The sequence below is a fragment of the Diadema setosum genome, chromosome 2 (assembly GCF_964275005.1).
Source record: "Diadema setosum chromosome 2, eeDiaSeto1, whole genome shotgun sequence".
NCBI classification, from domain to species: domain Eukaryota; kingdom Metazoa; phylum Echinodermata; class Echinoidea; order Diadematoida; family Diadematidae; genus Diadema; species Diadema setosum.
In genome coordinates, this window is record NC_092686.1 from 9,359,272 (window position 1) to 9,386,963 (window position 27,692).

The window sequence follows — 27,692 nt, forward strand, 5'->3', positions numbered from 1 at the left end:
CAGGGTGCTTGAATGCCGCGAATGGTGAAATTATTTAACAACGTTAACAATTGTTAGACAGGGCGAACTTTGATCGTGAAAATGGCGGATTCGACGGAGAAAGGAGAATCTAGCGTAAGTCAGCTACCATAAACAGTCTTTACATCCATGGAAGAATTAGTATAATCTATGTTGTATGCATGTAGACTTTTCTGTCGCGATTCTGAAATGTTGTTTGCGTGGGCCGTAACGTTAGGCGGCCTACCGCCCGGTATGATCTACACATGTAGCTATTGACCGATTCTGTGACGCGCTATGTGTATTTTTGGCATGGGCAGCGCCATTACTGCGGTGTCTCAGCCGACCCCCCCTCCTCTCTCCCCACCCCTCTCACGCGCGCAGAATGAAAAACTGATCAGTAGGGGCGCTGGTCCGAGAATGCGGATCGTCCGCACAAACGAGGGTATCTTCGTAAACGCGGAAAAATCGCGTCCGCGAAAATCAGCTTTTTCGCGGACGATTTTTTTCCTCGGGGCTTTGCGGGCTTAGGGGTACCGAACCGCACGTTCTAGATGCGATAAACGGATTCCTCGTGTACAAATACCCCTAGTTCACCGTCTACTTTTGTGGGTTGTCCGTCTTCCCGTGGATTTATCGCGCGAAATGTGAAAGTCGCTGTGCTGTCATTGGCAATACACGCATCATGGAGCAACACACCTACGAAGTAACCAAGTAATGCACTTTGCAGTGGAATTATGGCAAATTTGAACGGTATGAATATTTCTGATCGATAAAATATTAATTCTAATTATTGTTAATTAATATTTCGATTTCCGATTGCCTGGTTTGGCGACTGTATGCCGGTACCTAAAATCCCGTTGTGAACACCGTTGTGTTGAATATGTCCGACTGCCCGTGCATGGCAGCTGCGTTCATGCCGACGCTAGTTTCCCATGTACGGTGTAATGTATGCATGCACATGGACATTTAAATGACCACAAACAAAACAGAAAGTGCTTTAATATTCAAGGACCGGTTGAATATAACTAACAACAAAACTTTATGCAAAAAACAAAAAACAAACACGAAAAAAAAAGTAATTATTTTGAAACAGTGGAAACGAAATTATCAAAGATACTTCTTTCGATCGCATCTAACTTGTTAAATGATATTCCCATTTTTAAAATCCCAATAATAATTTATAAAATAAACGTGAAAATGGCTCCCATAAGTGAGTACTGTAGCAATTTTAAAGACTGGTCTCACTACAGTTATAGAGTATGCAGTGCTGATAGTTTTAACCAAACTGTGTTTGATTTATTCCCGTGAATCATGACATTGTATCTATGAGGGTGAGATCTCACCTGTAGGTCCGGTAGCACGCCCGTCATCGTGGAGTCAAGTGAGGGGAGAGGCCAGTATTATTATGGTAAGAAAAGTTACCGGTACCAGAACTTCTCACATGATGGCCCACACGCATGCTTCATTAATCATATCACATTTGTTTTATTGGTTATTGCATCATAAGCAGGAACAGATTATATGTACTTCTTTAGAAGTGTTATACGTGTGTCACATCTTAAATTCTGTTTGAATCTACAGTAGATGCAAGTGTACTAACCAAACTACATCTCTTAATTTCATAAAGATGACCTCCAAGAACTGATGGATGTTCACATTGAGGAAATGAAGGAGTTGCGTAATGAAGGCCAAAACGAACCAGGTAAGCAACGTTACACATAAAAGTAACATTGATATATTGCTACTAATCTGATCACATTGCATATTTATATTTCTCTCCGTGAAACCGGAACATTTCTTGACAGTTTTTGTATTTTTCTTTCCTTGTCTTATGGCACAGATCCCAACAGCACAGTCGAAGTTGAGCAAGGTAAGATCATACGATGTGTAGGATAATGGCAGCTCTGAAATAGGCCCTGCACTCTTCCCTGAATCATTATTATTATTGCTCAACAATGCTTAACTGCATGTTGCGTTGGCAAGAGGAGCTGATATGGTGCACTTGCGTTACTACGACACGAACGACATATTGTTACAACGTCGAAGCACATGCAAAAATTCAGATTTAAAAATAAACATCATTGAGTCGCTCAAAACTAAAACGTTTAATAGCTAGATGATTTTTGATTGAACTAAGTAACTTCCGGGCGACATTGAAAAAGAAAAACGAAATTTATTCAATTAGACCCTATAACGAAATGCGGGACGCTTACGATACACAGTATAACTTCAGCATAAGAAAAATTTAGCGAGCGTCGCTTTGTTGAAGAACGCATCACATTTTAGTGGGTTTAAATAGAAATCGCTCTGCGTTTCACGGAACTTGCATTAGGCCATATTATAAGATAATCCGAAATGCAATTACGATCGTTTTTCCGAAGGTTCGTAATTCCAAAACACACAAATTCTGTTTGCAGTGTACCTAGATGTTCGTTGCAAATCCGAAATAAACTACTGTCCGTCATTGCGACATTGTTTGTATGGCATTAGTTACTGCGAAGATTCGTTTTTCCTTGCGTTCAGTAATCCGAAAATGAAATAAGGTTCGCTATTACGAAGGTTCCTTTATCCAAAAATGTTAGGAATCTTTGTGTTTCAAGGTTCGTTAATCGGAAATAAAAATCATCGTTTTTAGATCAACAAGTCTTCGGATAATGAACCGTTTTCATTTCAGGATGAACGGTCTTTTTCTATGAACAATAAACCTTATTTCCATTTTATGATAAACGAAACGTAATAACGAACATTTTCTCATTGACGGATGAACGAACCTTCGCAAAAACGAATGATACATGTACTTCATTTCGGATTAATGGACTTTCAGAATAGCAAACCTTCAATTTCCTTTTCATATAAAAAGAACCTTTCATTATTAACGGATGAACGAACCTCCGGAAAATCGAATGATACTTCATTTCGGATTAATGGACTTTCAGAATAGCAAACCTTAAATTTCCTTTTCATATAAACAGAACCTTTCATTGACGGATGAACGAACCTCCGGAAAAATCGAATGATACTTCGTTTCGGATTAATGGACATTCAGAATAGCAAATCTTAAATTTCCTTTTCATATAAAAAGAACCTTTCATTGACGGATGAACGAACCTCCGGAAAAATCGAATGATACTTCATTTCGGATAAATGGACTTTCAAAATAGCAAACCTTACATTTCCTTTTCATATAAAAAAAAGAACCTTTGGAACAACCGTTACGAACCTTGGGAATAGCTAGCGAGCCGTAAAACCGGCGACCCGTCGAAACGACGAACCTTTTATAGTACAACGGACATTAGGAACAATGAACCTTTGGAATAGTACTCGAATCCTCAACTACTTTGATGTGATTTCAAACTAAGCATGAAGTACAAACAACTATCTCTATTAAATGTACATTATCAACGAAATTAGAGTGATAACATTGCATTTAATATTGCTTTTTAGCGTATTATGGGTACTCCCGGTAGTCGATAATCGCATACCGGTAATATAAACGGAGCTTGAGTGTTGGGTTTTGTGTGTGTGTGTGTGTTGTTGTTGTTGTACACAAAAAATTTGATACAAGGAAACAAAACTGCCGATCCCGAAGACTTTGTTCTAACGTCAGTGCACTGTACTTCGGCAAGATATCTTTATCGTAAATGACTGTAGCTTGATTATGTCGGACATACAGTGTATTATATTTTACATCAAATAGTTTTATTTAAAAGAACAAAAATATGTCATGGAATGGGTTACCATGCATATAAAGAGATCAGCTATGTTTAAGAGAGGTTATATAGATATATAATTTGAATAATGAACAACTAATTACATAATATAAGAGCTACAATGTACGCTCCTATCGTGTTTCATGTACAATTCTGCCACTACACTCAAAACTGCCGAGTTACTTTTGTTGTACAAATTAATTACAGTATTTGTTCTTCTCTTTGATTCAGTGAATGATCTTGGAGGACAGAACACGACAGCAGTTCTAGAAGTTGATGTTGAAGGGCACATGTTCATGCAAGTTGGGCTACTCCCAATTCATGTTCGCATGTTCGGCTTGCTCCTCACGAATGTCGGCTTTCCCGGCGGCTCTCAGTACCAGTGTCACGGCGTCATGAAACATAGCTTGCACCTGTCGTCATGCAATTAACATCCAGAATTACTGCTCAACTTTCCTTCAGCTTGTTCTTGATGGAAATGATGCTGTAACCTTAATTCTCATAACTTAATTCTGTAGAAAAAGAAAATGACATTTTTATTTCGAAACGGGGAAAACTTGTGTGATATCAAAGTATGCAGATCGTAAAGTGACTGTAGGCATAATGTTACAATATTGTGTACTTGACCAACGGTGTTGTATATAATGTTAGGGACATTCCTTCCTGATATGTTGCTGTGTATGAACAGCTATGTGCTTAGCATCTACCCATTCTGTTTGTAACTGAAAAAAAAGTCACCAAACTATCTTCTCCCGAGGACAAAAGATAAAAAGTCTTGACATCAGCTCCTACAATAAAGTCATACTTTTGTTTATGCCCTCCTCGGTAACTCCTAGGCCAAGATCTGTCTGTGCCAAACTGTTTGGTAACTGTTTAATAATAATCATTAAGTGCAATTTCACGTTCAACACTCACTAATCTTTTACAATTTACTAAGTTTATTATTATGTCTGTTATACTTAAATTGTCAATTATCTATTTGTTTGTTTCTTCTTCTTTTTTTTTGCTTTCCAGTTATCTTACTGCTGAATGTTTCATTATTCTAGGCATACAATGTAATTAGGCTTTTAGTCTTTTTTTAAAGCATAACGCTTGTATCATAATTCTAGCTAGCATTAATATTATCAGCACAGAAAGGAAATGCATGCATCGTGTGCTGTGATACCTGTGCCTATATATTTTTTTTATAGCATTGGCAATAAAAATGTGAAGATTTGTGTGTGTGTTTGTGATTAAATGGTACAAAAGTATGTACCTGATTTCTTGGCGTTTGTTTTGTTTGTTTTTTTCTTGATGTATGATAACAATTTCCTGGCATTTGGGTATACAGACTACTCTCAAACACCCAAATTGCATACACATGCATACCCACACAAGACTTCTAATACATACAGGTTTCGTCAGCGCTATTGAATGGAAAATACTAATGTGTGTCGTTTTCAACTAAAAATTGTAGTAATTGAATGATAGACGTAAACAGACTTGAAACTCATCTGCCTTTCACATACAAATCAACATGCCACAATAGGCCGCTTGCAAGAATTATTCACAATTTACAGAATCCCGAGTGAAACGTCCATGTAATCCAAGCACATCTAGAGATCTACTCAGGTATGTTATGCCGATGGTCTATACAAACATCACAATGATTAATAGTAGGACATTGATACTCACGTTTAGGTTGAAGAGCATTTTGCTAATAAAACTCGATCCATATTGCTCCTAGAAACGCAAAATTTGCATGACTTGTAAATTGATGTCGCAATGCGCAGCATGCAGCGGTACGTATATTTTTATCACGCGAAGCGAGGTAAACACAAATGTATGCATTTGTGTTTACCTCGCTTCGTGTGGTACGTTTGTATTATAGAGATAGCCCTACATGTATTACATGTATGTCAGCTTCAACTTACAACAAAACATATGCATGGGCACACAGAAAACGAGGAAAGCAGTGATCTCTGTTTATTGCACATCGTCCTCATTTACGAGGGTCAAAGCAAGAAGCAATCAACAGTCGCGCTTTTGCGTCCTTACTTTTGGGGACAATCATAGTTTTCTAAGGTTATATCAGTTTTTAAGGACGCATCCTCATTTGTCGGGACGCCGTTCGCCGAGAAGTCGGCAGCTTGCGACGTAGTCACCGTATACGAAGACGACCCTCATATACAAATACGATCCTCATTCTCGGACCAGCGCCCCTACTGCTGATGCATGGTTGTTTTAGCCAATGGGCATCTCGTACTGAGTGCGCGAATGCTTGCTTAGTGCGCGAACCTTTGTTACAAGTGCGCGATAAACATGTTGCCCGTGGGGTGGGGGAGAGCAGGGGGGGTCGGCTGAGACACCGCAATTTGAGCTCATGGCTGCGCCCAGTGCCATAAAATGTCTGCTGCCCTCAACGAACCCGAATCGGTCAATAGCTAGCCCGACATATCTATGCCAGAGACAGACGCCGTCCGACTTCTGTACAGACCACAGTAACAACATTTCAACATGTTCAACACTCAAGGCTGTGAATGATTAGCGGAGATCTTTGAGTAGATATAGGGTCTAAATTTACATGTAACTATTAGAGAAAACACAGGAGTAGGCAGACTTAACGATAATGAAATAAGATTGATTGCCATGATTGCAGAATGCTCATATTATTGCAGTAAATTAGACGGGGTTCTATAGAAACTCCAGCTATTTTTTAGCTATTAAAACACCCCGTTTGCGGCAGGCTTTGTTTGTATAGTAAGGGTAGGCCTACTAGATCTCGCATAGGGACTTGATGGTCGCGCATAGCGAAACTGCGTATAGCAAGCAATATTACGCGTAGGACCAAGCGCAAATTTGCCGATACGCCCATGCCCATGGTCGCATGGAATAAACATATTTTACCTGACAACTGCTAAACATGAGAAGGAAGCAGGTAAGAAATTTCGAATTCTAAAAAATTTTTCACTAAATTTCCAATTTTTTCGAACAAATTTTCACTAAATTTCCAATTTTTTACCTTGTAATTTACCTACCTTAGCTTAAAATCTGTTTTAAGGATGTTGTAGCCTAGACGTGTCGTCTCGCTTGTCTCGTTCGTAGCCTAGCTATAGAATTTGTAATTTGTTCGATCGATCATTTATAATAATATTCTACGAAAGCCAAAGCACGTTACAGCTGCAGAGGGGCAGACACTTTCATGCATGAAACTACATAGGGCAGCTGTGCGACCTTTACATACCCCGAGAAATTGAACGCACAAAATTAAGTCCGACACACAAACGGCGACAGCGCACTACTCCGTCATCGTATCAGGAGATTCTGGGAGGTGATTTTTCTGCATTTTTTATGATATTTATTGAGAAATTCAGGTACGATTGTGGAATAATTTCTATTATAAGAGCATCACAAATTTTCGTGCGCGATATCTAGACCCCTCAACCATACACTACAGGCGTACAGCCTTTTGTGTGGTGGTGGTGCAGCAGGGGCCGTTTTATTAATTGATTGATGAAAAGCATACTTGCCAACATTTTGAAACCCTGAAGAGGTAGACTTTGCGAGGGAGCGAAGCGACCAAGCCCGAGCGCGCTTGCGCGCAAGGGGGGGGGGGGGGAGGGTGTGGGGGGAGGGGGGTGTCCTTCCTCTCACGTTGTGGATTTTTTTTGTTTTTCAATATCAAAATATGAGATTTGGTGCATGCTTTTTAACCTTTTTAAAGGGTTCTTGGTATTGATAAAAAAACATATAATCCATGTAAATCTATGAACTATTTTGTAGACTATGCATATAAAAATAAATCAGACATATTGGTAAATAATTTTTGTAGGCTATTAAAGCATATGTGAAAAAGTAATCAAACATATTGGCAAATAATTTATCCCCTGATACATGTAGTGTACTTTCTATTGTGGAGCTAGTTTGATGAATAAGACATAATGTTGCCTTCACCAAATCTAAATTAATTAGCAGATGACCTGGCTGTGAGATTCCTGTACGTGGCAGATCTTGCTCTCTTCTGCAGTGTTTGGGAGGGTTTCCATTCGTAGCATTCACTCTTGCAGAACGTGAGCTACCAAAACATTACTATTACGCGTGGTTCTAGCTCCACGTACACATGTACAGTAAGTCTTGCACGCATGTACATGTAGATATGATAGAGACTAGTGCGCCACTGCAGTGTGCATACATGTGTGCATATTAGAAGGCTGAATACGGCGTTTTTGAGGAACGAGTTCCTTGAAATTATTATTAGTATTCTAATTATTAGCTTATTTTAGGGAATCAACGCACAATGAAGGGAAAATATGACTTCCATTTCATTTTATGGTAGGTTTGCTACAAAATCGGTAGATCAGAAGAGAAAATCGGTAGCCGGTCAAAACCTAAAAAGCGGTAGTCTACCGCCCAAAGCGGTAGAGTTGGCAAGTATGGAAAAGGCCCAGTCACAAATCAGGGAGTAACTCCTTCAAGGTTCAAGGTTGTGTTCTAAAGTGGGGCTAAGCGCACATGTACTAGCTGTTTTATTGATGAATGAAAGTGCCCCAGAGGTCTATCAGAAATAGGCACCCTGTTACAAACTGGGCACTATGGTTTGCCTGCTGTATGCCATGTACACAGTTTAAAGTGCCTCAGTCAATACAGCGCAAGAGCGAATAGAGTAAGTGTTGTGGTTCGTGGCCATGCGTCCGTTCACGGCCATTACAACGTATTCGTAATATAACGACACAGCGACACACTCTATAAATTTACATGTACAGCTGTATACCACACATTCACTAATACACTGCCAGTCTACAAAAATCAACCGATGACATGGGCAAAATCTACCAACAAAAGTGAAATATTCTCACCTAAATGACGACATCTCGCATCCAAAATTTCATTTTCCGTACTTCTTGACATCACACTTAAGGAATAAGGGGTCTAAGAAACTTGATTCTTTTGTTGTTTTCCCGATGTTCATGGATTTTGAATACATGTCTTCATGTAGAAATAGAACTTTCACGATGTAGGCCACCATTTTTTTTTCCGGAAGGGGATGTTACAATCGAAAAAATAGAAAAAAACATGAGAAAGACAACAATAACAATTCCAGAACTGCGATCCCTGTTGGTCAGTGCACATGCGCTAGGTTTTTCATGTGCTTTCGCAATGGGACTTTGCGCAATGTTCGCAAGCCATGTGAAGGCGGAGCAGCGCGTATCGCATAGGAATTGTACATCAGGCCATGAACACTACTGGGTTGCGGCCATGGTCATAATCCTCTATATGGTATATGAAATGGTTGGAAATAATTTGCCCGATTTGTTTAGAGTGAAAAAAACAGCTGCAAACGGCAACACGCACTCTACCTGATATGCATAATTCTCAGAGAATACTCGGAGAATATCGACATCTCGACTATCGCAGTGCAATCGCAACAAGGAGAGCTAAAAATATCTTGGCCTCTCTCGAGCTTTCTCCTCTCTGTTGTGCGCTTGCCAAGTCTTACTTCAGTGCTGATTGGCTAAGCCACGGCACTGCATTGGCCATGTGACTCGCTCGTCTTCCTTACAGCACATTATGTCGCAAGTTCACATGATGATTTTTTTTGTTACACACACATTATCCACTCTTCATGAAGAAAAGAAAAAATTGTGACTGCTCTTTTTGAAAAAAAAAAAATCAAAGTTTTAATCAGCCAATGTGCAGCGACCCACTGAAACATCGATGCCAGGGGGTTTGCTCAATGCAGGGCTGCTGCACCTTTTGGTCCTGATCCAACTCAAAATTTTCTGTGCTTTTTTTATGTGGCTCTCACCCTTCCTCACACAAATCAGCCCTTTGAAACTGAAGTCAGACATCATTTTACAAATATTCATATAAGAGAATTTCATAAAATCTGAACTTTAGAACCTGATCTTGCGCATATATTCCAAATTAATATTTCACAACGACAGAGTACAGTAGGTACTTGATTTTGCTAGCAAACTAAAATTACTTTGTAGGTATTACGGGTTCACTTTCTTCGTGAATTCTGCTGTCCATCAGCCTTTGGGCGTCTTATGTACGAGCGTCCCACGGCATCCAATGCAGACAGTAAGCAAGCCAGGCAATGAAACGCTATGTACAGCAATCTGCTCCTGTGCGTGCGCAAGCATGCCTGAAAATCCCACAGCTTGCGTGGCTTGTGCACTGTCTGACAGGCAGTGATGAGGCCTATTTCACAAGTATACCCCTACAACACCACCACCTTGCAAAAGAGATTCACAGCCCAGCGTACCACACGGTAGGGCTATGAATTCCGCCCAACCGTGTGTTTAGCATTGAATGGTCCGTAAGTACAGTGATGGGGCTTTCTTGCACAGTTTAATACTTATGATTGCTGCCCCACCAAGTGGTGTTTATGTGTGATTGATACAGCAGTGGGGCCAATTACTGCAACATAGCATTTTCTTCCTTCCTTCTTTCCTTCTTTTTCCTTCCTTTCCTTTGCTCTTTCTTTTCTTTCTTTCTTCCATTCATTCTTTGAAAGACTTTGTAATGTCCTTCCACTGATTTTATTGTTAGATACTGTACGTGTACAACTCTTCACTAAGCTAACCTTGCTTGCTCATGCACTGCACTGCACAGACGGAGCCTATTTTACGATTTTGCCAACTAAACCATCCAGCCACACACGCATGGTTCTGTCTATGGCTGGAGAGGCTAGATACAGCCATATCAATATGCAGTGTAAAATTACACTGCGCACTACAGTACCATGGCAACAAAGAAAATAACCTTATACTGTATACGCCCAATATTTCGCGAGGTTTTTATTTTCACGAATTTCGCGAATCGGGTGCTATTCGCAAAATTAAAAACATGCGAATATATTGACTCTGTTCCCGATGTGGATGTGACGTACGCTAGTACATTTCTCCGTTCTGTACAGGACTCCACAATCGCGAATTTAACCACTCGCGAAATCGTCGGGAATTCCCGATTCACGAAAATTTAGACTCGCGAAATATACTGTATGGTGTATACAGTATTTCTCAAAGTCTTTTTCCCTCCATTCTCACCATCTTTTCTCCTTCTCTTTCTAGTTCTAGAAAATTGAACTTGAAAAGACTTAATTCGAGAATGAAGTTTTTAGTTCTGAATACTCTCATTTCTCCTAAGTTAATGTACAAAATGTAGTCCACTAATTAAAAACTGTACAAATTCAAGGAGTTCATTTAATAGACGGTTGCTTTATCACTCATACAATGTGTATTATACACCAGGTGTCATAGCTTTGATATTTATAAATATAAACTGTGTATATTTTTTATTTGTTAGTGGAAAATTGAGCAAAGAAAATGGGATTCCATCGGGATTTTTTTATTTGTTCTGATTCCGTTCAAATCATAAACCTCTCCATCTCGTCTGTCCATTAATCCATAAAGTCAGTCAATGTCTTATGTTTTGGTGTCCATTTGATTGAACTCTATGGTTAGGATGACTCCCAGCTCCAGATGTCCTCATCGTACCCCTTTGCCGTCTTGCCCGAGAGAAAGGCAAAGGTGGCCACTCTGGTCAGCATGATAGAGAAGACGGACAAGGACAAGGAGAGGGAGGTAAAGGTCAAGGCGGAGAAGAAATCGGACGACAGCAGCGGGCCAGGGGGCGTCTCCACTGCCGACGATGAGCCGATCATCTACTGTCTCTGCAGGAGCTCGGACTGCTCTCAATTCATGATGTGTGTACATTGCTGGAGTATTTCTATGTGTTTGTTTTTTGTTTTTATTATAGGAAAACATGTCCCTTTAAATAGTGGACTATAGAGTTATTGGTGTTATAATTTGTGTACATGTGCATGGTCTGATATTGCTAGAAACAACCTCCTAGAGTGATTAAGTTGTCAGGGATAAGTACAAGTCGGTCATTTAAGATTCCTACATGTGACGTTTTGAAAACAGTACTGAAAGTTGTCAGGAGGACACAATTTCTGCAGAGAAATAAACAAGACAGTTGTGAAGCAAAAATGCTACAGTTATAAGCCACAGTCCTCAGTGTTATAATTGTGAATGAAGGGGATCTCGTTAAAGGCTGTCGGATATTATTCATACAGATGACAGATGCACTGTACTAGATGCTCTCCCCTTTACTAGGCACGATAACAGTAACAAAATTCTGAGCACGTCATTGTCTGTGCCATTGTTTTATACAATTTCACCAAGAGAACCACATGCTTTAGGCCAGCAGAAAGCTATAGATGTGGACTAATCATTTGAAGTGAATGATCGATTCACAGTCATGCCCTCTGTGTTGTATCTTGGCAGAGCCTGTGATAACTGCGAAGAGTGGTACCACGGCAGATGTGTTGGCGTTGAGGAGGCAGCCGCCAAGTATATTTTGAAATATGCATGTCCACCTTGCAAAGGTATGTCATATAAAGTATGTTATTCTCTTCCCTGCGGCTCTTTCTCTCTGATTGCATTGTTACATTTGTTCTGCTTCTCAAAAGACAGAAGCTAATTACTGTATACGGCGAATATTTCGCGAGGTTTTTATTTTCGCGAAATTAAAAACATGCGAAAATATTGACTCTAATACCGATATGAATGTGATATACGTTTTAACATTTCTCCATTCAGTACACGACTCCACGATCGCGAATTTAACCACTCGCGAAATTGTCGGGAAGTCGTGATTCGCGAAAATTTAGACTCGCGAAATATATGGCGTATACAGTAGTTTTTCTAAGATCTAAGTGTCGATGCTTATGATAAATCTTCAGTATCATGTCACAAGCAGAGCTTCCAACCATTACGTAAAACTTGTATTTGTTGCAAAAGTTTGAAGGGAATCTGAAAATTTGAAGGTGCATCCAAAAAGTACTTATTCATATGGAAAAAACATTAATTAATAGATTTTAATGTAGAAAAGATTGAGGCACAATGCATGTATCCAAGACTGGCGTTCAATGCATATAGTGTAGATAAGAAATTTCGCGTGCATTTTAATTTTGCGAATCTTGGCACTCGCGAAATTAAAATGCACACGAACATTCCTTGTTTTACAGTATATCATTCAGTTTCTGACTTTTCATCTGACATATTGGAATTGTGGAGCTTATCTTCTGACTCTTGTAACACACTCACACATGCTGACACAGAAGGTAATGTCTTTGGCGTCAGTGCATTTGTGCCCTGTGAATACTTTTTCAGATTCGCTTTGACCACTGAAATTTTTTCAGATTCTCTATGTCCGTTAAAATTTGTGTATATGCTTTCCATGTCTGTTGCCTGTTGTTGATGCCTTTGACAAAAGCCATAATGATAACTGCACCTTCTGTTTGTGGCAGTACCCATTGAGATTAACAAAACCATCATCACAACCTTTTTGGTCATCAGCGGAACCTGTGATAAGTTTAGATTATATGTAAGATTTAGAATTCATTCATTGTTCAGCGTAACGAAAGTGACATTCCATTCTTTTGATACTACATTTTTGTGTCTATCATACAGAGAAGCATCCAGATCTTCACATCGTGTACAAGGAGAAGAAAGAAAAGAAGGAGAAGAAGGAGAAACCGGAGAAGCCGAGCGGCAAGAAGATCAAGAAGAAGAAGAAGCAGCTCCTCAAGGAGAAGAAGATGAAGATGAAAATGAAGATGAAGATGAAGAAGAAGGAGCGGGAGCGGGAGAAGCGGCGCAAGAAGATGAAGCTGCTCAAGATGTCCCAGAAGGAGGGATCGACCGGAGGAGAGAAGACCGGTGCCTCGGAGGCCGATGCCTCGGAAGATTACACCACCCCAGCCCCCGGACTGAAGCTGTCCAAAGCCGCACAGGTGGGCGGGATTGCTGTGTGTGCTTTTTCTTTTTCTTCATTTGTATGTGTATGTATGTGCCTTTAATTTATGCTGCATAATGGCTTGAAAACAGGAATTGGTTTGACTTCTGCTAAATAAACAAAATGTTGACCATATTGGTTTATAAATCTCGGAATTGGCCCTAGAAAGACCAGTGGTCTATGTTGATCACCCCACTTTATTACTGTTTTATAGTAGTGTTTAATCTCTGTTCAAAATGGTATAGTACTTTTTTCTGTATTTCCCTATGTTCTATGTATAGTTCATATATCCTTTGCATATCCTTTTTATGAGATGTGGAAATGAAATGAAATGAAATGAAATATTGTATTATCGTATATTGCTGACAATCAGTGAAGTAATCAGAATGTATTGTTTATGTTACCACTGGTTACATAATTTTTATATTCAAAGGTACGGAATACAGATGCCCCAAAGACATCTAAATATCCTGTGAGTGTAGTGTAACAAAAGGAATGGTCAGAAATTTATGACAATATTTCAGTGCTATCAAGTTGAAGAACTGAATAATTGGCTGTATGTTGGAGTAAAATAGGGTTTTATGATACGCCAGGATAGATGAGTTGCTTGAATGAGTGCTAGATGGTTATATGATTAAATATAAATGGGCCTAGACACCTTCAATAAATAATAATGGTAATAATACATTTATAAGGCCCTTAATACGGCTGTTTCTAAGCGCACAGTTTACCAGAAAAATTAATATTGAGACCAAAATAATACAAAAATACCAAAATACAAATACAAAGATAAAAAAAAAATAGATATAGTTTTATAACTACTGCATTCTCTTGTTGCCATTTTTGAAACTTTCAATCTGAGCCTGATTATTTTGCAGGTGGCCTGTTTGTCAATGAAGCACACAGGAAAAAAAAAAAAAGCAGTTTTACTAGACTGGGAGAGTGGTTATATTTTGATGGGGGTGTTTAAAAGTTTTCATTTTGTTTTTCCCATGTTTCTTCTACCCAAAGAGAGCAAACAGGAGATGTGGGGACTGTGCAGCCTGCAATCGAGTAGAGGATTGTGGAGAATGCGACTTTTGCAGGGTAAGCAGCTGAATCGATGCTTTTAGAGTGATGTAAGAATTTGTCTACGCCAGTGAGGGTTGAGTTCGTTTGTTTCTGTCATGTGACATAAATGATGGAAATGGAATCGTTCACATTATCCATTCTTCTCCTGTCATTAAATGCCTCGTAGGTCAGCAGATACAAAGTGAGCATCTTAATTGTTGCCATATGCCCTTGTGCTTTGTATCATGAAATCTTTGTTTTGCATTCTTGTATTCTTAAGTTGTTGATATTACAGTCAAACTTAAAGGCATATAACGTTGCTCATGAGGAATTTGATAGTGGTGTTATGCACATTTCAAAATTTGTATGTTATATGTCATATTATCCTTCCTCAGTTTTCCTAAGCATGCAAGTGAATGATCAATAACAGTAAGAGTTTCAAGGATGCAAATGCCATCATCTGTAGGATTAATGCAACAACATATCAATTGCTAGCTGCAAGTTGTTTCAAGTGACTACCGTGATACCAATATTTTGTTGTTTCCTTTCGTGAAAGAAAAATGCTTACAGCATGTGATACTGTATCTCTCTGACTGTCACAGGATATGAAGAAGTTTGGAGGGCCAAACAAGATCAGGCAGAAATGTCGTCTGAAGCAGTGCATCAGAAGAGCAAGCGTGAGTACATCGAATCCCCATACCATCCAAAGATATGAATCCCACATGTCAATGTGGCTCCCATGACTTTGAAAAATGATGATTTGACATCCTGGATTTTTAATGCATCTGAGATATATGATTCATAAACAATGAAAAGCTTGCTCGTTGATGTGTAGTATAACTTGTTTGCAATTCACTGCTCCAAAATCGGTTGCTGGTCTTGGCTCAAGATTTTTGAGTAATGTGATTACCGTTTACTCTTCAGGAGTGGATTGGAGCAGTACAGTATGGAAATGTAATTTCTAATCATAAATTGCTTTGAAACACATATGTTTTAGCTGTGGAATGTCATTCTCGAAGTAACAGAAATGAAATTAAATCCATTATTTACCATGTGCAGATGAAACAATAAACCAGCTTTAGTGCTTCAAAATAGTTCTAAAATGTGGGTTAGGGATAGAAGCAACCAATGTAAAAAAATGATTCAGTACAATCAATGCTAATATTGTTAGATATATAAAATGAGAACAATTAAAATGTTTCTAGACTAAACCATCTACAGTTAGGGTTTATTGAGAAAAATCATCATATCTTCTTTATTTAAGGCTTTGTTGTGAAACTTTTATTTGGTAGGATGTTTGTGATATAACTGACCTACACATATGCATCAGATGTGATATCTCAAACATTTTTAAATCACTGCTGCAAGAGAGGTCTTTCAAGGGATGGTTAACTTGACCATTTTGATACCTGCTGTATTCTCCCGTTGACTCTGGCTGTGTGTCCTGTCCCCACAGAAATCTTTCCTGAGGCCATTCTCCAACAAGAGGAGCAAGCTCATGGGTGCTGACGGCAAAAAATCTGATTCTGCCACCAGTCATGATACGGACACAGAGGGGGTGAGATAGATAGAAAGAAAGAAAGAAAGAAAGAAAGAAAGAAAGATAGATAGATAGATAGATAGATAGATAGATAGATAGATAGATAGATAGATAGATAGATTGATTGATTGATTGATTTGAATTCTAATAGATTCTCTTATTTTGAATGAAAGATGTAAATCTGGAAATAATTTCATGTTCCTATATCTTTTTGGCAAACTGTTCACAATTTTTTGTCCTTAGTACAGACTCCTCAGTTGGCTTTACACTCTAAACTAACCGACAATTTGGAAGAAAAATGTCATTTTTTATTTTTATTTCACAAGTTTAGTGAGTCGGGTGCTAACCGTGAATTCAAAAACACACAAAAATGTTGATCTGATCCTGACACAAATGTGTCATGCATGCATACATTTCTCTATTCAATTCTGTACTCCATAATCGTGAGTTTGGCCACTCGAGAAATTGTTGGGAAGTCTCGATTCACGAAAAAATAATCACTTGCTAATTATTAATGGCCTATACAGTAGTAAATAATGCAAAGGGTAAGAAGTGGATTAACGTGGAACTCTTGTGTTGTCTGTCGTCTCCTTCAGGCTCGCGCTTTGCAGTTAATGCACCACCACCATCACGACTACGCCATGCCGCCCGAGTTCAACCCGGCGATGCGATCCCAGCTGCTGATGATGCAGCAGGAGGAGAAGAAGGAGAAGAAAGTGGAAGAGAAGAAGGTCAAGAAGAAGAAGAAGATGAAGAAGGAGAAGCTGCAGAAGAAGAAAGAGAAGAAGGAGGAGAAGCAGAAGAAGAAGTTGAAGCTGAAGAAAAAGGTAGGGCTCGTGACAAGGCATTGAACTTTTGAATTATTTCCCCAGCAGACTTATTAACAAGCACTGTGGAGAGTGGAGGACACTTGAATCTGATGGTGGCTGGTACACCTAGTACAGAAACATTTATGTGTGTGAATGATATTCCTGTATCTTCCTGAACCTGTGGATTTTAAGCATCAGCTTTGAGAAAGAAGTGAGCGTGACAAATGTGACTCCACAGTGAGCGTGCATGAAGCAAAACTGTGGAGATGTGCATGGTAAAGAATTGCGAGAGAAGCATGACGGACTAATTGGAGACGAGGCGAGATTTTCAGTGGAGGATACATTTTTTCCCGACAACTCGGGTGCCAAAGTGCAATACCAAGTGCCATGAAAGAGATTAGCGTACATTAGAAAAAGAACATACTGGAGACAAGACCCTGGAGGTGTGTACTGAAGGATGGAGATCACAAAGTGCTTGGCTTCAAAAAGCTAAAAAAGGAGAAGCGCAACCCTCCCAAACTTGTCAGCTGGTAGTACAGCAGGAGCGCAGAGGGCAAAACAGAGGTGATGGAACATTGGATGCAGTTACAAGAAGGTGTGTGCATGCAGACAGAACAGAACAGCTGGACAGGAGAAAATCAAGGCAGTAGTACAGGAAGACCAAATGCAGAAGGTTTCTATGATGTGTGGATGTGTGCTGTAGTGACAAGGGTTGCCCATTTTGTATGCCACTAAATTACAGCAGTTGCCCCACATTTCTGTTTCAGATAACTTTCCCTGCTTTTGGGGGCGGCTTTTATCTAGACAGTTCTCCGCGTGCCGCATCTGAAAAATTCAAGAAAGCAGATTCAATATCTTGTCTGTTTTTTGTTTTTTTTTTAATTTTTATATTTCGTGTCGTCTTGAATGCCTTCCCGTGCATCATGGCAAATGGAAAGCATTCATGGTGTACATTTTACAAACTCTGTGAAGCCAGGTGTACCATGTACCGTGATAATGGGCTAGATTTTGCCTCAGGACTGTATCTTCATCTGGCTCCATTGCCCCTGAATTACTCTAGTAAGTGTTTGGTCTTGCAGGGGCATTGTCCAAAAACGAGTCCTTGTGTCTGTGCATGGTACAACGCCAAACAACTCCAAAACATTGTCAGGTATCATTCATATTTTACACAGCAGGGAAACAAAAAACAGCCCTACTAAGTATGTTGGTGTCGAGACTGTCAAAGATTATTTTGTTCTTTCTGCGGTCTCTATTCTCATGTTACCAATTTTGCTACCACATCCATACCACTGTCATTGTTGTGATCATTTTTTTCCTATTGAGTCATAGTCAACTTGAAAGAAAAAAAAGAACTGATCAAGACCTAGGAGGGATTTGAAGATTGATTTGTAAAACAATTACAAAAAACAGAGAACATTGTGTCGCATGCTATGTGGAGAAACTTTTGTATCAAAACCTAAAATGACAGTACCAAAAATGGTTTTGTGTTCCAACTTCAATTTTCATAGCTGATATAAACCTCAACTATGATGCATTTTTGACACAAAGGAATGCTTACATATTAGATGAATTTTCAGAGTAGAGAAATTTGTCCAGATTTGAACACCATGTTCAAAATGAAGGGATACTGGAGAAATTTGTCCAAAATTCAACAGCATGTTCCAGTTGAAAAGATGACAGGAAGCTGCCGAAATTTGTCCAAAATTTAGGAGCATGTTCCAGTTGAAAAGATGAAGCCATATTGCTGATAGGTCAAAGTATCCAAAGAGAATAGGGCAGATGGTCAAGAAATACATGGAAATACAGATTATTGATTTATGTACAAGAAAGCAAAGATGTGCATAATTCTAATTTGAATATGATGTAATTGTACTTAATCAGATAAGAATGATCTTTGTTCACATGCATATATTTTGTTGTTGTTTTTCATCTGACGTACAGGTGAAGGTTAAAAAGGTCCAGGTCCGGGAGCTGCGCAAGAGATCGGCGGACGGTGCTGTGAAGCGTTCGCAGGAGCAGAAGTCCCTCAAGAATCAGCAACAGTGCTATGGCCCTGGCTGCACGGAGGCTGCCCGATCCTTCAGCAAATACTGCAGCGAGGAGTGTGGTCTAAAGCTGGCCACAAAGTGAGTTGCATCTAGAAGTTTTGTTCGTCTGGTAGCGGGAGAAGCTACCAGTGGCTCGTCAAGAGCAGTTGCCAAGAGTTGCAGAGTCTCGCTAAATATGCACAAGATCTGATATGTTGAAGATTTATCTCTTCATGCCCTGATGAGAAGCTGTATAAGCCTCTCTGATTTTGATACCATTCATCATCATTCACCATCATATGAGTCCATCAAATCAGGAAAGGCTATGGGCCCATTAGCTCTGAACTTGCCATATAGTGAGTGTATGTTTGATTTTTTTTTTTATTTATCTTTTGGCATTATATGTTAATGGAAGTGCTCTTCTCTTAGTGGCAAGCCATTGGAGGATTCATGAACAAGATAATGTGTGGGGCTGTAGAACACATCCTGATGTCTGTCTGTGTTGCACCAAATGAGGCTGCAGTTGCACTTGGGAAGGCCGAGTACGTCAGGGTTTACAAGAAGTAATGCTAGTGCTGTCCTGAAGTGGATGCCTCAAAATCAGTTCCTGTGTCTCATTCTACTTGCTCTTACATGTGATTTGCTCTTATGTGTGATGTTTGCCTTGCAAGGAAGGGCTTTATGACATGAAAGGGATCAAAGAGATGTTCCTACCAAAAAAGGAAAACAGTTTTGTTTTGTTTTTTGTTTTTTAATCCATGCATGAATAATATGTATATAATTTTTTCAAGGTGCCTACCCAAGTACAGGTCTGTCAAAAATAGTCAGAACTTAGCTCATTCTGATTAGATTCATATTGAACAAAAGCATTGATTTTGTTGCCTCACCTCAATTTCACATATCTATTGAAGGGTCTCTCACTTCTCTCTCTTTTTATCTGTCTCATCATTCTTCACCCCTCTTTTGATGCCGTGCCCGACGCAGCCGCATCTTCGAGCTCCTCCCGCAGCGCATCAAGCAGTGGCAGCAGAGCCCCTGCATCGCCGAGGAGAACAACCGCAAGTCCCTGGAGCAGATGCGCAGCGAGATGGAGAAGGTGAAGCACAAGATCGCCGAACTCGACGACAAGATCGTCCGGCTGCAGAAGATCATCGCCCGGGCCAAGAGCGTGCCGATCAGCGCTGAGCAGGACGTAAGTGCAAATGTTCCTATTGCCACTGCTCATACCTGAGAATGTTCGCCTAGTGCAAAAATTTAGGCTCAGAGAGTGACTGCAATACATTCATGGTATCTATTGTTGTATTACATTTGAACACAAAAGCCATCATTAACATCTTTGTTATCTGTACAAGGCTAGAGTCAGAGGTTATGTCAATTCATGTTTTACATGAAAATGCTGTGTAGTCATGTTGTCAAGTTTGTGAATCTGTGAACTCTAAGTATTATATTGATGGGTTACTCTTCTGTTACAACTAAGTCTCTATTATATCATGTTCAAGAAAATATAGCACTTTAGTGCAAAAGAGATTGTCTGTTTGTTCATCTTAGTGAAAAATAAGGAAGACTTCTGTGAGTACATGTATTTGTGAGGAAAAAAAGTGACTTTGAAATATTACTCTAGCCCGAATAGGTACTGTACTCACTTGTACCACTTTAATAATGCCAATAAAGAAAATGAATCTATTAATGAGACACTGTCTGAAAGTTATATTTTGTGCAGGAAGTAATGAATTTGTTGCTATTTTTTTCATTCTGAATACACCCCTTGCTTCCTCACCCCCCACATTTACACTCATGTGCACATACACACAAATGCACACCTGCTTATACACTCCCCTATACACACACCCACACTTGTGCACAAACACGCATACACCAACCACCCCCCACACAGAGTACGGACAACGAGGACGAAGCAGAGGCCAGCGTCAACTGCGTCACGTGCGGGCATTCCATCAACCCGGCCAAGGCTCTCATGCATATGAGCAAATGCTTTAGAAAGGTCAGTCTGGTTTCCAAGGAAATTGTTGCAAAACAAAAACCAACAGTATTGATGAAGATTAATACCAGTGTCTCCAGCATAGATTGCCTTGTTCAATTGATTTTGATGATAGTAGTGTCACTGATATCTGCTGGTTATGAATAACATGATTTTCAGGATCTATGCTGGAAGATTTCTGTTCCAAGAGAGGAGTTAATTTGTTTGTTTTTAAGTAAGAAAAGCTAAGTTACTAAGTTACTAAAAGGTGAGAAAAACGTTAAGAAATAACCAAAGATATGCTGTAGTACTTGGAAGAAGCAGAAGGCAAATACTCAAGAGATGAAATTTCATGAATTTTGGTTGACTCGCAATATCTGCTAAAATGAGACAACGAGGTGTACCATGTATATGCTAATATGTAGCTTAAATTAGTCACTACTTGTTAATCAGAATAGATTGAAGGGAAGTTAGCAGCTGGAATTCTATAGGTACTTATTTGTTCAATTGTTGATCCCTGTTTGATGTTGTGAATTGGTGGATGTATTCCTAACTTTGCACACATTATCTCCCCCCCCCCCCCCACACACACACAAACTCATTTGTCATCAACACAGTATGAGAGCCAGACGTCCTATGGATCAGCCTACAAGACGAGAATTGTAGGGTAAGTCACTACAGGTTTTGTTTTCTGCTCATTTAAGTGGAGGTGGCATGTTTTCTTTGGGAGTGTTACTTGAACTAGGCAGCTTCCTACCTGGAGACAAATGAAATCAGTACATAAAACAGCAAGGGAACAAACCAAAAACTTCCATTCAAACAATATATATAAAAAAAAAACCCAGCAATTAATTTGGTATTACTTTACATAGTAACAACAACAAAATGACCTTGCCTACCAACACATACTCACACACACACACACATACACACGCATGCACTTACAAAACAAAACATTAACGACAAAGCAAACAAAAAAAATTGTGAGATCAAATTGATATAAGATTTAACTGCCTAAAAATTATTAACGCTTTGTATTTCATGTACTCCCATTGTCCATTTATCCCTGCTTTAGTGTCTTTGTTCCCTCCTTCAAAGTCAAAATGCATTTTTGTGATCCATATATTCTGCCAAAAAATATATCTCACCACATTCCCACTGATTCACATTTTACATCCACAGGGAATCAATGTTTTGTGACTACTTCAATGCCCAGCAGAACACGTACTGTAAGAGGCTGAAAGTTCTCTGCCCGGAACACACCAAGGAACCTAAGGTACGTAGGATGGCAGTGTGATCACAAAATGCTGCTTAATTTGCCTGAAATTTGTTATTTGTGTGCCATAGATTTTTTACGCCTTCACCGCAAAGTGCCGCCGGAGGCATTATGTTTTTTTTTTTTTTTCCTTATGCACTTCTTGTGACTACATGTAATGCTTAAGAATAGAAACAAGAAACTCTCCAACTCCTATCCCCCCCCCCCCAAAAAAAAAAAAAAAAAAAAAAAGATAGATGACTGAATGAATGATCATGTATGAAATTACCAATTACAAGCTAGCAATTGTGATAATTTATTGAATGAATTTGAGAAAAAAAAGTTCTATATCAATAGTGGTGACACTGATTTCACTTTCAAAGAATAAAGGCAATTGTGTATTCAAAGCACATAACTTAATATTGATTGTGAATTACCCAAAATTTGGACAAGTGCATTCTTCTGTGCATTCTGAAACACTAGGTAAGCTCCCAGTGCAGATAAAAAACATCCCATTATTTCTGTTTGAGTATATATATATATATATATATATATATATATATTTTTTTTTTTTTTATTGTTCTCTCCATTTCATGTGGAAACACATTTAAAGGAATGTTTTTTAGGATCATTTATTTCAGTATGTTAGCATCTGAACAGGTCTTCAAGTTGCACTTTGCATTCAGATGAACTTTTTCACTTCCATCCTACTAGGTGAGTGAGAAGGAGGTGTGTGGCTGCCCTCTAGTGGCTGACGTCTTCAAGGACACCGGGAAATACTGCCCTCTACCCAAGCGCAAGTGCAACAAGCATCACAACTGGGAGAAACTGAGGAGGGCGGAGATTGATCTGGAAAGAGTCAGATGGGTGAGTATGATTTTTTGCTGGAATTGTGACATTCTGAGATATCAGCACAAAGAATCCTGCATTATCATATGTACAAGCCTGCACACAGGCTTCCCCATAACTGCTGTAAGGCACATATGGGGCATTAAATGCTGCTTCTGTTTAAATACATCAGTATTTTCTTGCGTAGGTAGCACTTAGTATTTTTTAATTACTCTCAATACATTAAAAAAGAATCATCAAAACTAGCCTAACCATTATTCCCCTTATCCCCCCCCCCCAAAAAAAAAAAAAAGATTGAAAAAAAAGAATTAAAAAAAATACAAACATAAAAACAATTGTCAAATATTTGACTAGTTTATACTGCCTTATGTAGATCTTAACCAGCCATCCCATTTCAATAAACTTTACTTGTAGTGCAATGTTGGTTGCTCAATCTTAGCTTATGCCTTTTTGATCTCAAATTACATAATCTCCCAAAGGGAAGTCTCTTTAAGGAGTGAAGAAGAGTTTTGTTCTATGGTAGTAGTCTGGCTCGTGATAGCAGAATCTATGTATTGCCAATGGCAAGATACAAAGTCATCACTGATTATTAAAGGGAAGGTAAACCCAAAAAGCAATGTGGATTGAGTGAAAGCAGCAACATTAGTAGAACACATCAGTGAAAGTTTGAGGAAAATCGGACAATCGATGCAAAAGTTATGAATTTTTAAAGTTTTGGTGTTGAAACCGCTGGATGAGGAGACTACTAGTGGATATGACGTATGAGTGGACAACAATACAAAGAAAATATAAAGGAAATTCAACAAAAATTCACTTTTCTAGAATTATGAAAGAGCAATGGACCAACCTCTTTCAGAAAGCAGGGGGAATAATTGCTACCCCTAACATATGTCAATATCAAGTTGATAGAATTTGAAATTTTCATGAAAAATGGATTTTTGTAGAATTTTCTTTATATTTTCTTGGTATTGTTGTCCACTCATACGTCATAACCTCTAGTAGTCTCCTCGTCCAGCGGTTCCAACACCAAAACTTTAAAAATTCATAACTTTTGCATCGATTGTCCGATTTTCTTCAAACTTTCACTGATGTGTTCTACTAATGTTGCTGCTTTCACTCAATCCACATTGCTCTTGGGGTTTATCTTCCCTTTAAGATGTATGTATTGGTTGAATGTTGGCCACCCCCCTCTGTCCACAGTGGTTACGGCTGGACGACCTCTTAGAGCAGGAGAGGAACGTTCGGACGGCGATGACCAATCGGGCGGGCGTCCTGGGTCTCATGCTGCACCAGACCATCGACCACAGTCTCATCAGGCAGGTCCCCCAGCACCAGCAGGCTGACGTCGCTGCCAAGTAGCGGCGCCACCACGGCAGAGCCCTCTGCAAGACTCATTTCTCTTTTTAAGACCCGGTAGCGTGTGGATACCATGGAGTGGGAAGGGTAGCCCTTCTCAGATATATTCTAGAAGCTCCATAATGAATTGTTTACAGTGTTATCACTGATCTCTGTGTAATTACACGCTCGGCTGAAGAATGTTGACTGGGGTCGACCGTTACTGATGGGCATATGCTTCGATGCACATGTTCGCTGAGCAGTGCTATTTGTGGCTTTTTTGAATGTATCACAATTTGCAGCAAATGAAATGGGCCACCCATGAACCCCCACGCTGCTGGGTCAAGGGGGGAAGGACATGATTTTGTTGCATGAAGTGGACACTGCATACTTGAGTCTGCTTTTTCATCCCTCAGCCTAGTGCACTGCCTTACACAAGCCTTCCACCCCCTTCCCCCACACACATGCACACGCAGTAATCATAGAGAGATAGTGCCTCACCTCCCTTACCCTTGGCAGTGGCAGTGGCTTTCCAGTGGAAGAGCAACCAGAGTACCCCTTTCTGCGGTAGTGCCCCCTGTTCCTGGCTGTGTCCAGTCCCGTCGCCTGCTGGTGAAGGTGAAGCTCGAAACTGGTGCTAACAGTATGGGAGTACATCCTATGTGATTAGTCCAGGGTAAAGATTTTCAAGCAAGGTTCACACAGCACAAATCTGAAAAAAACTGCCAGTGTAAGAGGCATTCATGAAGAAACATCAGTTGAATGAGATGTTCCCCAAAATGTCTCATTTACAATAGCAATCATCAGTGATTGTTTTGCAGACATTAGACCAGTGAACACTCTGAAATACTAGAGATAAAGATCACTTTCATAACATGCATCCTGAATTAACTGGACCAAAATTTGTTGTTGGTAATGAAGTATTTCATAGTTTTGTATAGATATAGAAATAAAAAAAAAAAACAAACTCAAATTTGTCTTTCCAATGGAGTAACTGCCCAAAAATCATCATGATTACGAACTTGAGGTATATATTGGGGTTTGATAAATGTCTAGTAAATGTGAATAGTTGTGCTTCAATGAATGGGCGAATTATAGAAGAAATTTGTTTAGATATGGATTTTATGGGCTCAGCCAAAGCACCTGTTTTGTATGTTTGATTATTCTAATTTTGGGTAGTTGTTTTTTTCATAAAGCAATATTGCAAGAAAAACAAAACAAAATAAAATACACGGTCCACAACAGTATTAAAATCTTTTTCAATTGATCCTTGCTTAGTCTGCTGAAAATAACATGTCTGGCATCTTATCTATCTCGAAAGAGGTGTGTCTGGGATTAATACGGTCAGTAGAGGGCAGTCTTTGATCCATGCAGAATTGTCCAAAGATATCTTCATCCCTGACCACTGTTATGCATGCATTTTGTCTCGTTGGGGTCAGGAGAAAAGGTCATTTAATGCTGTGTTGTGATGTTCATGTCTTCAGAATTTCAATGTGAAATTTGTAGGGGTTTTCTCCCCCCACATTTATGTCCGTCACATTGTTGAAATTTCTCAAACAATCTGCAAACTGTTGTGTTCTTGCCATGTAAGGAGTGCAGATTATTAAGAGCTGTGTTTGTTTGTTTGTTTGTTTTTGGACGAGTAAGAAGAAACAAAAAAATGAGCAGACAAAAAATAAACAAACAGATGCATAATTGGCTGCTGTATACATATTGTGACCCGATTCGGATCCCCTACAACCGAATGTAGAGCCATTATGATGTGATAATCTTGTGTGTTTGCTGTCCATTACAAGTGTGTATCCATATCAACTTTGTTGTGAAGACTGTTGTCATTTCTTGTAATGGCACGATGTTAACCACTGAGCTGTAACAACATAGAGGTACTTCTGGGTCTCATTTTATGAAAGACATTATGGTTTCGATTCTTGCTGTAGAATGGCAACTTCTCGTAGCGACAGCCAGTCAGGAAGCAGGATTCTTGTCATTTCCACGATGCTTGTCATTACATCAAGAGTTGCTGTCTGTCAAAGCAAGTCTTATGAAATGGAACCCTGGGTCCCGTTGCATAAAACTTTTTTAGCAACCTTAAAAAATTCAGATTGGGATTTGCCCAACCTGAATTTTTTAAGGTTGCTAATCTAAGAATGTAAAATCCGTTGCATAAAAACTCTGGTTGGGAGCTTCCAACCGGAATTTTGTGATTTCAACCGGAAAAAAGTCCGGTTGGAGTTTTATGCAACGGGCCCCTGGTTTTGTTGGTGACTGAATTGTTGGCCACATGCACATTGTGGGATGACTTTATATACTCCTCTGCCCCTAGGTCTGCAATGTAATATATTGTTCTATCTGGCATGCTGAATGATTGAATTTTAGACTCTTCCAGTTAAACATCAGCAAGAAAATGAAAGACAACCAAAAGAATCACACTGTATGGCCAAGATCTGCGGCAACATTTATAATCAATTGCATTGACGACAACCGTGGTACTAATGCACAATTTCATGCCTAAACATACCTGAACATCAGTTGATTTTAAAAAAAAAGAGGAAGAAAAGTTTGGAATCTATATTCATTCCCCTTTCATGATATTATCTCTGGAATTTTCAGAGAAAATTTGGCACAGTGTGTTCTGTAATGATACTGGGTAACGTGAGATTTCCGAGTCAGCATTTGACACTGCTTTTATTGAACGCAATGTCCACAATTTTCTGTAACTGAAGTGAGAAATTTTGCCATGGGAGTGTTCTTGGAAATTACATTTGAATTGCAGCACCTTTGTGTACCGAAGAGATCTTTATCGGTAACATCCGATTTATAAGAGCAACAAATGCGAGAATCTGTCTTAATCTCAGATGACCATGAACATGTCAAATGGTTGACCCATCATGCTGCATGTGAGCAAACTGGTAGTGACTGTTACGTGTTTTATAGTTTTCAAAATTCTTCCTGGATGTCTCATCTTGACCAAAAAGTGTTCACAATCACAGCGCATGAAAGTATGGCTGTGCTCATCTACCTGTATTTGTTACTTGGCTGAGTTATATAATGCTTTAGCTTCAAAGAGGAAGTGTGAAAGCAGGCAGTGGCAGGACTGGTGTTAAAGAGAATGACAAATCACTGAGAAGTAGAATGGACTACAGTTGTGTGTATATATAAGCATGTTGCCAAACAAAATTGCTACATATTCAACTACTTTGTCTTTTCTGTAAATTTGATGGATTGCTCTGTACAGTATGTAGATATGTAAACAGTGTTCCAAAGATATCACTTTTGTTGTCTGTTTGTTTGTTTGTTTGTTTGTTTGTTTTTGCTGCCAACGACTGCACTAATAAATATTGAAATGTACTATA

The 27,692-nt window shown here is 39.3% G+C and overlaps 1 protein-coding gene across 3 annotated transcripts; it reads left to right on the forward strand.

Moving 5' to 3' along the window:
* Positions 1-27,692, forward strand: LOC140246151 (CXXC-type zinc finger protein 1-like). 3 transcript variants are annotated; one of them, XR_011902437.1, is made up of 17 exons: positions 1-114; positions 11,159-11,400; positions 11,984-12,084; positions 13,172-13,494; positions 13,930-13,968; positions 14,508-14,582; positions 15,149-15,223; positions 16,003-16,104; positions 16,683-16,913; positions 18,837-19,021; positions 19,907-20,114; positions 20,817-20,924; positions 21,518-21,567; positions 22,083-22,176; positions 22,870-23,022; positions 24,205-26,402; positions 26,472-27,692. XR_011902437.1 is itself a non-coding variant. In XM_072325590.1 (16 exons), exons 1-16 carry the CDS (start codon positions 82-84, stop codon positions 24,361-24,363), a joined length of 2,178 nt encoding a protein of 725 aa, XP_072181691.1. In that variant the 5' UTR covers positions 1-81; the 3' UTR covers positions 24,364-27,692. The 3 variants fall into 3 exon arrangements, 2 of the variants coding, with proteins under 2 accessions (XP_072181691.1, XP_072181692.1); XM_072325590.1 differs by having other exon boundaries at positions 24,205-27,692; XM_072325591.1 differs by lacking the exon at positions 13,930-13,968 and having other exon boundaries at positions 24,205-27,692.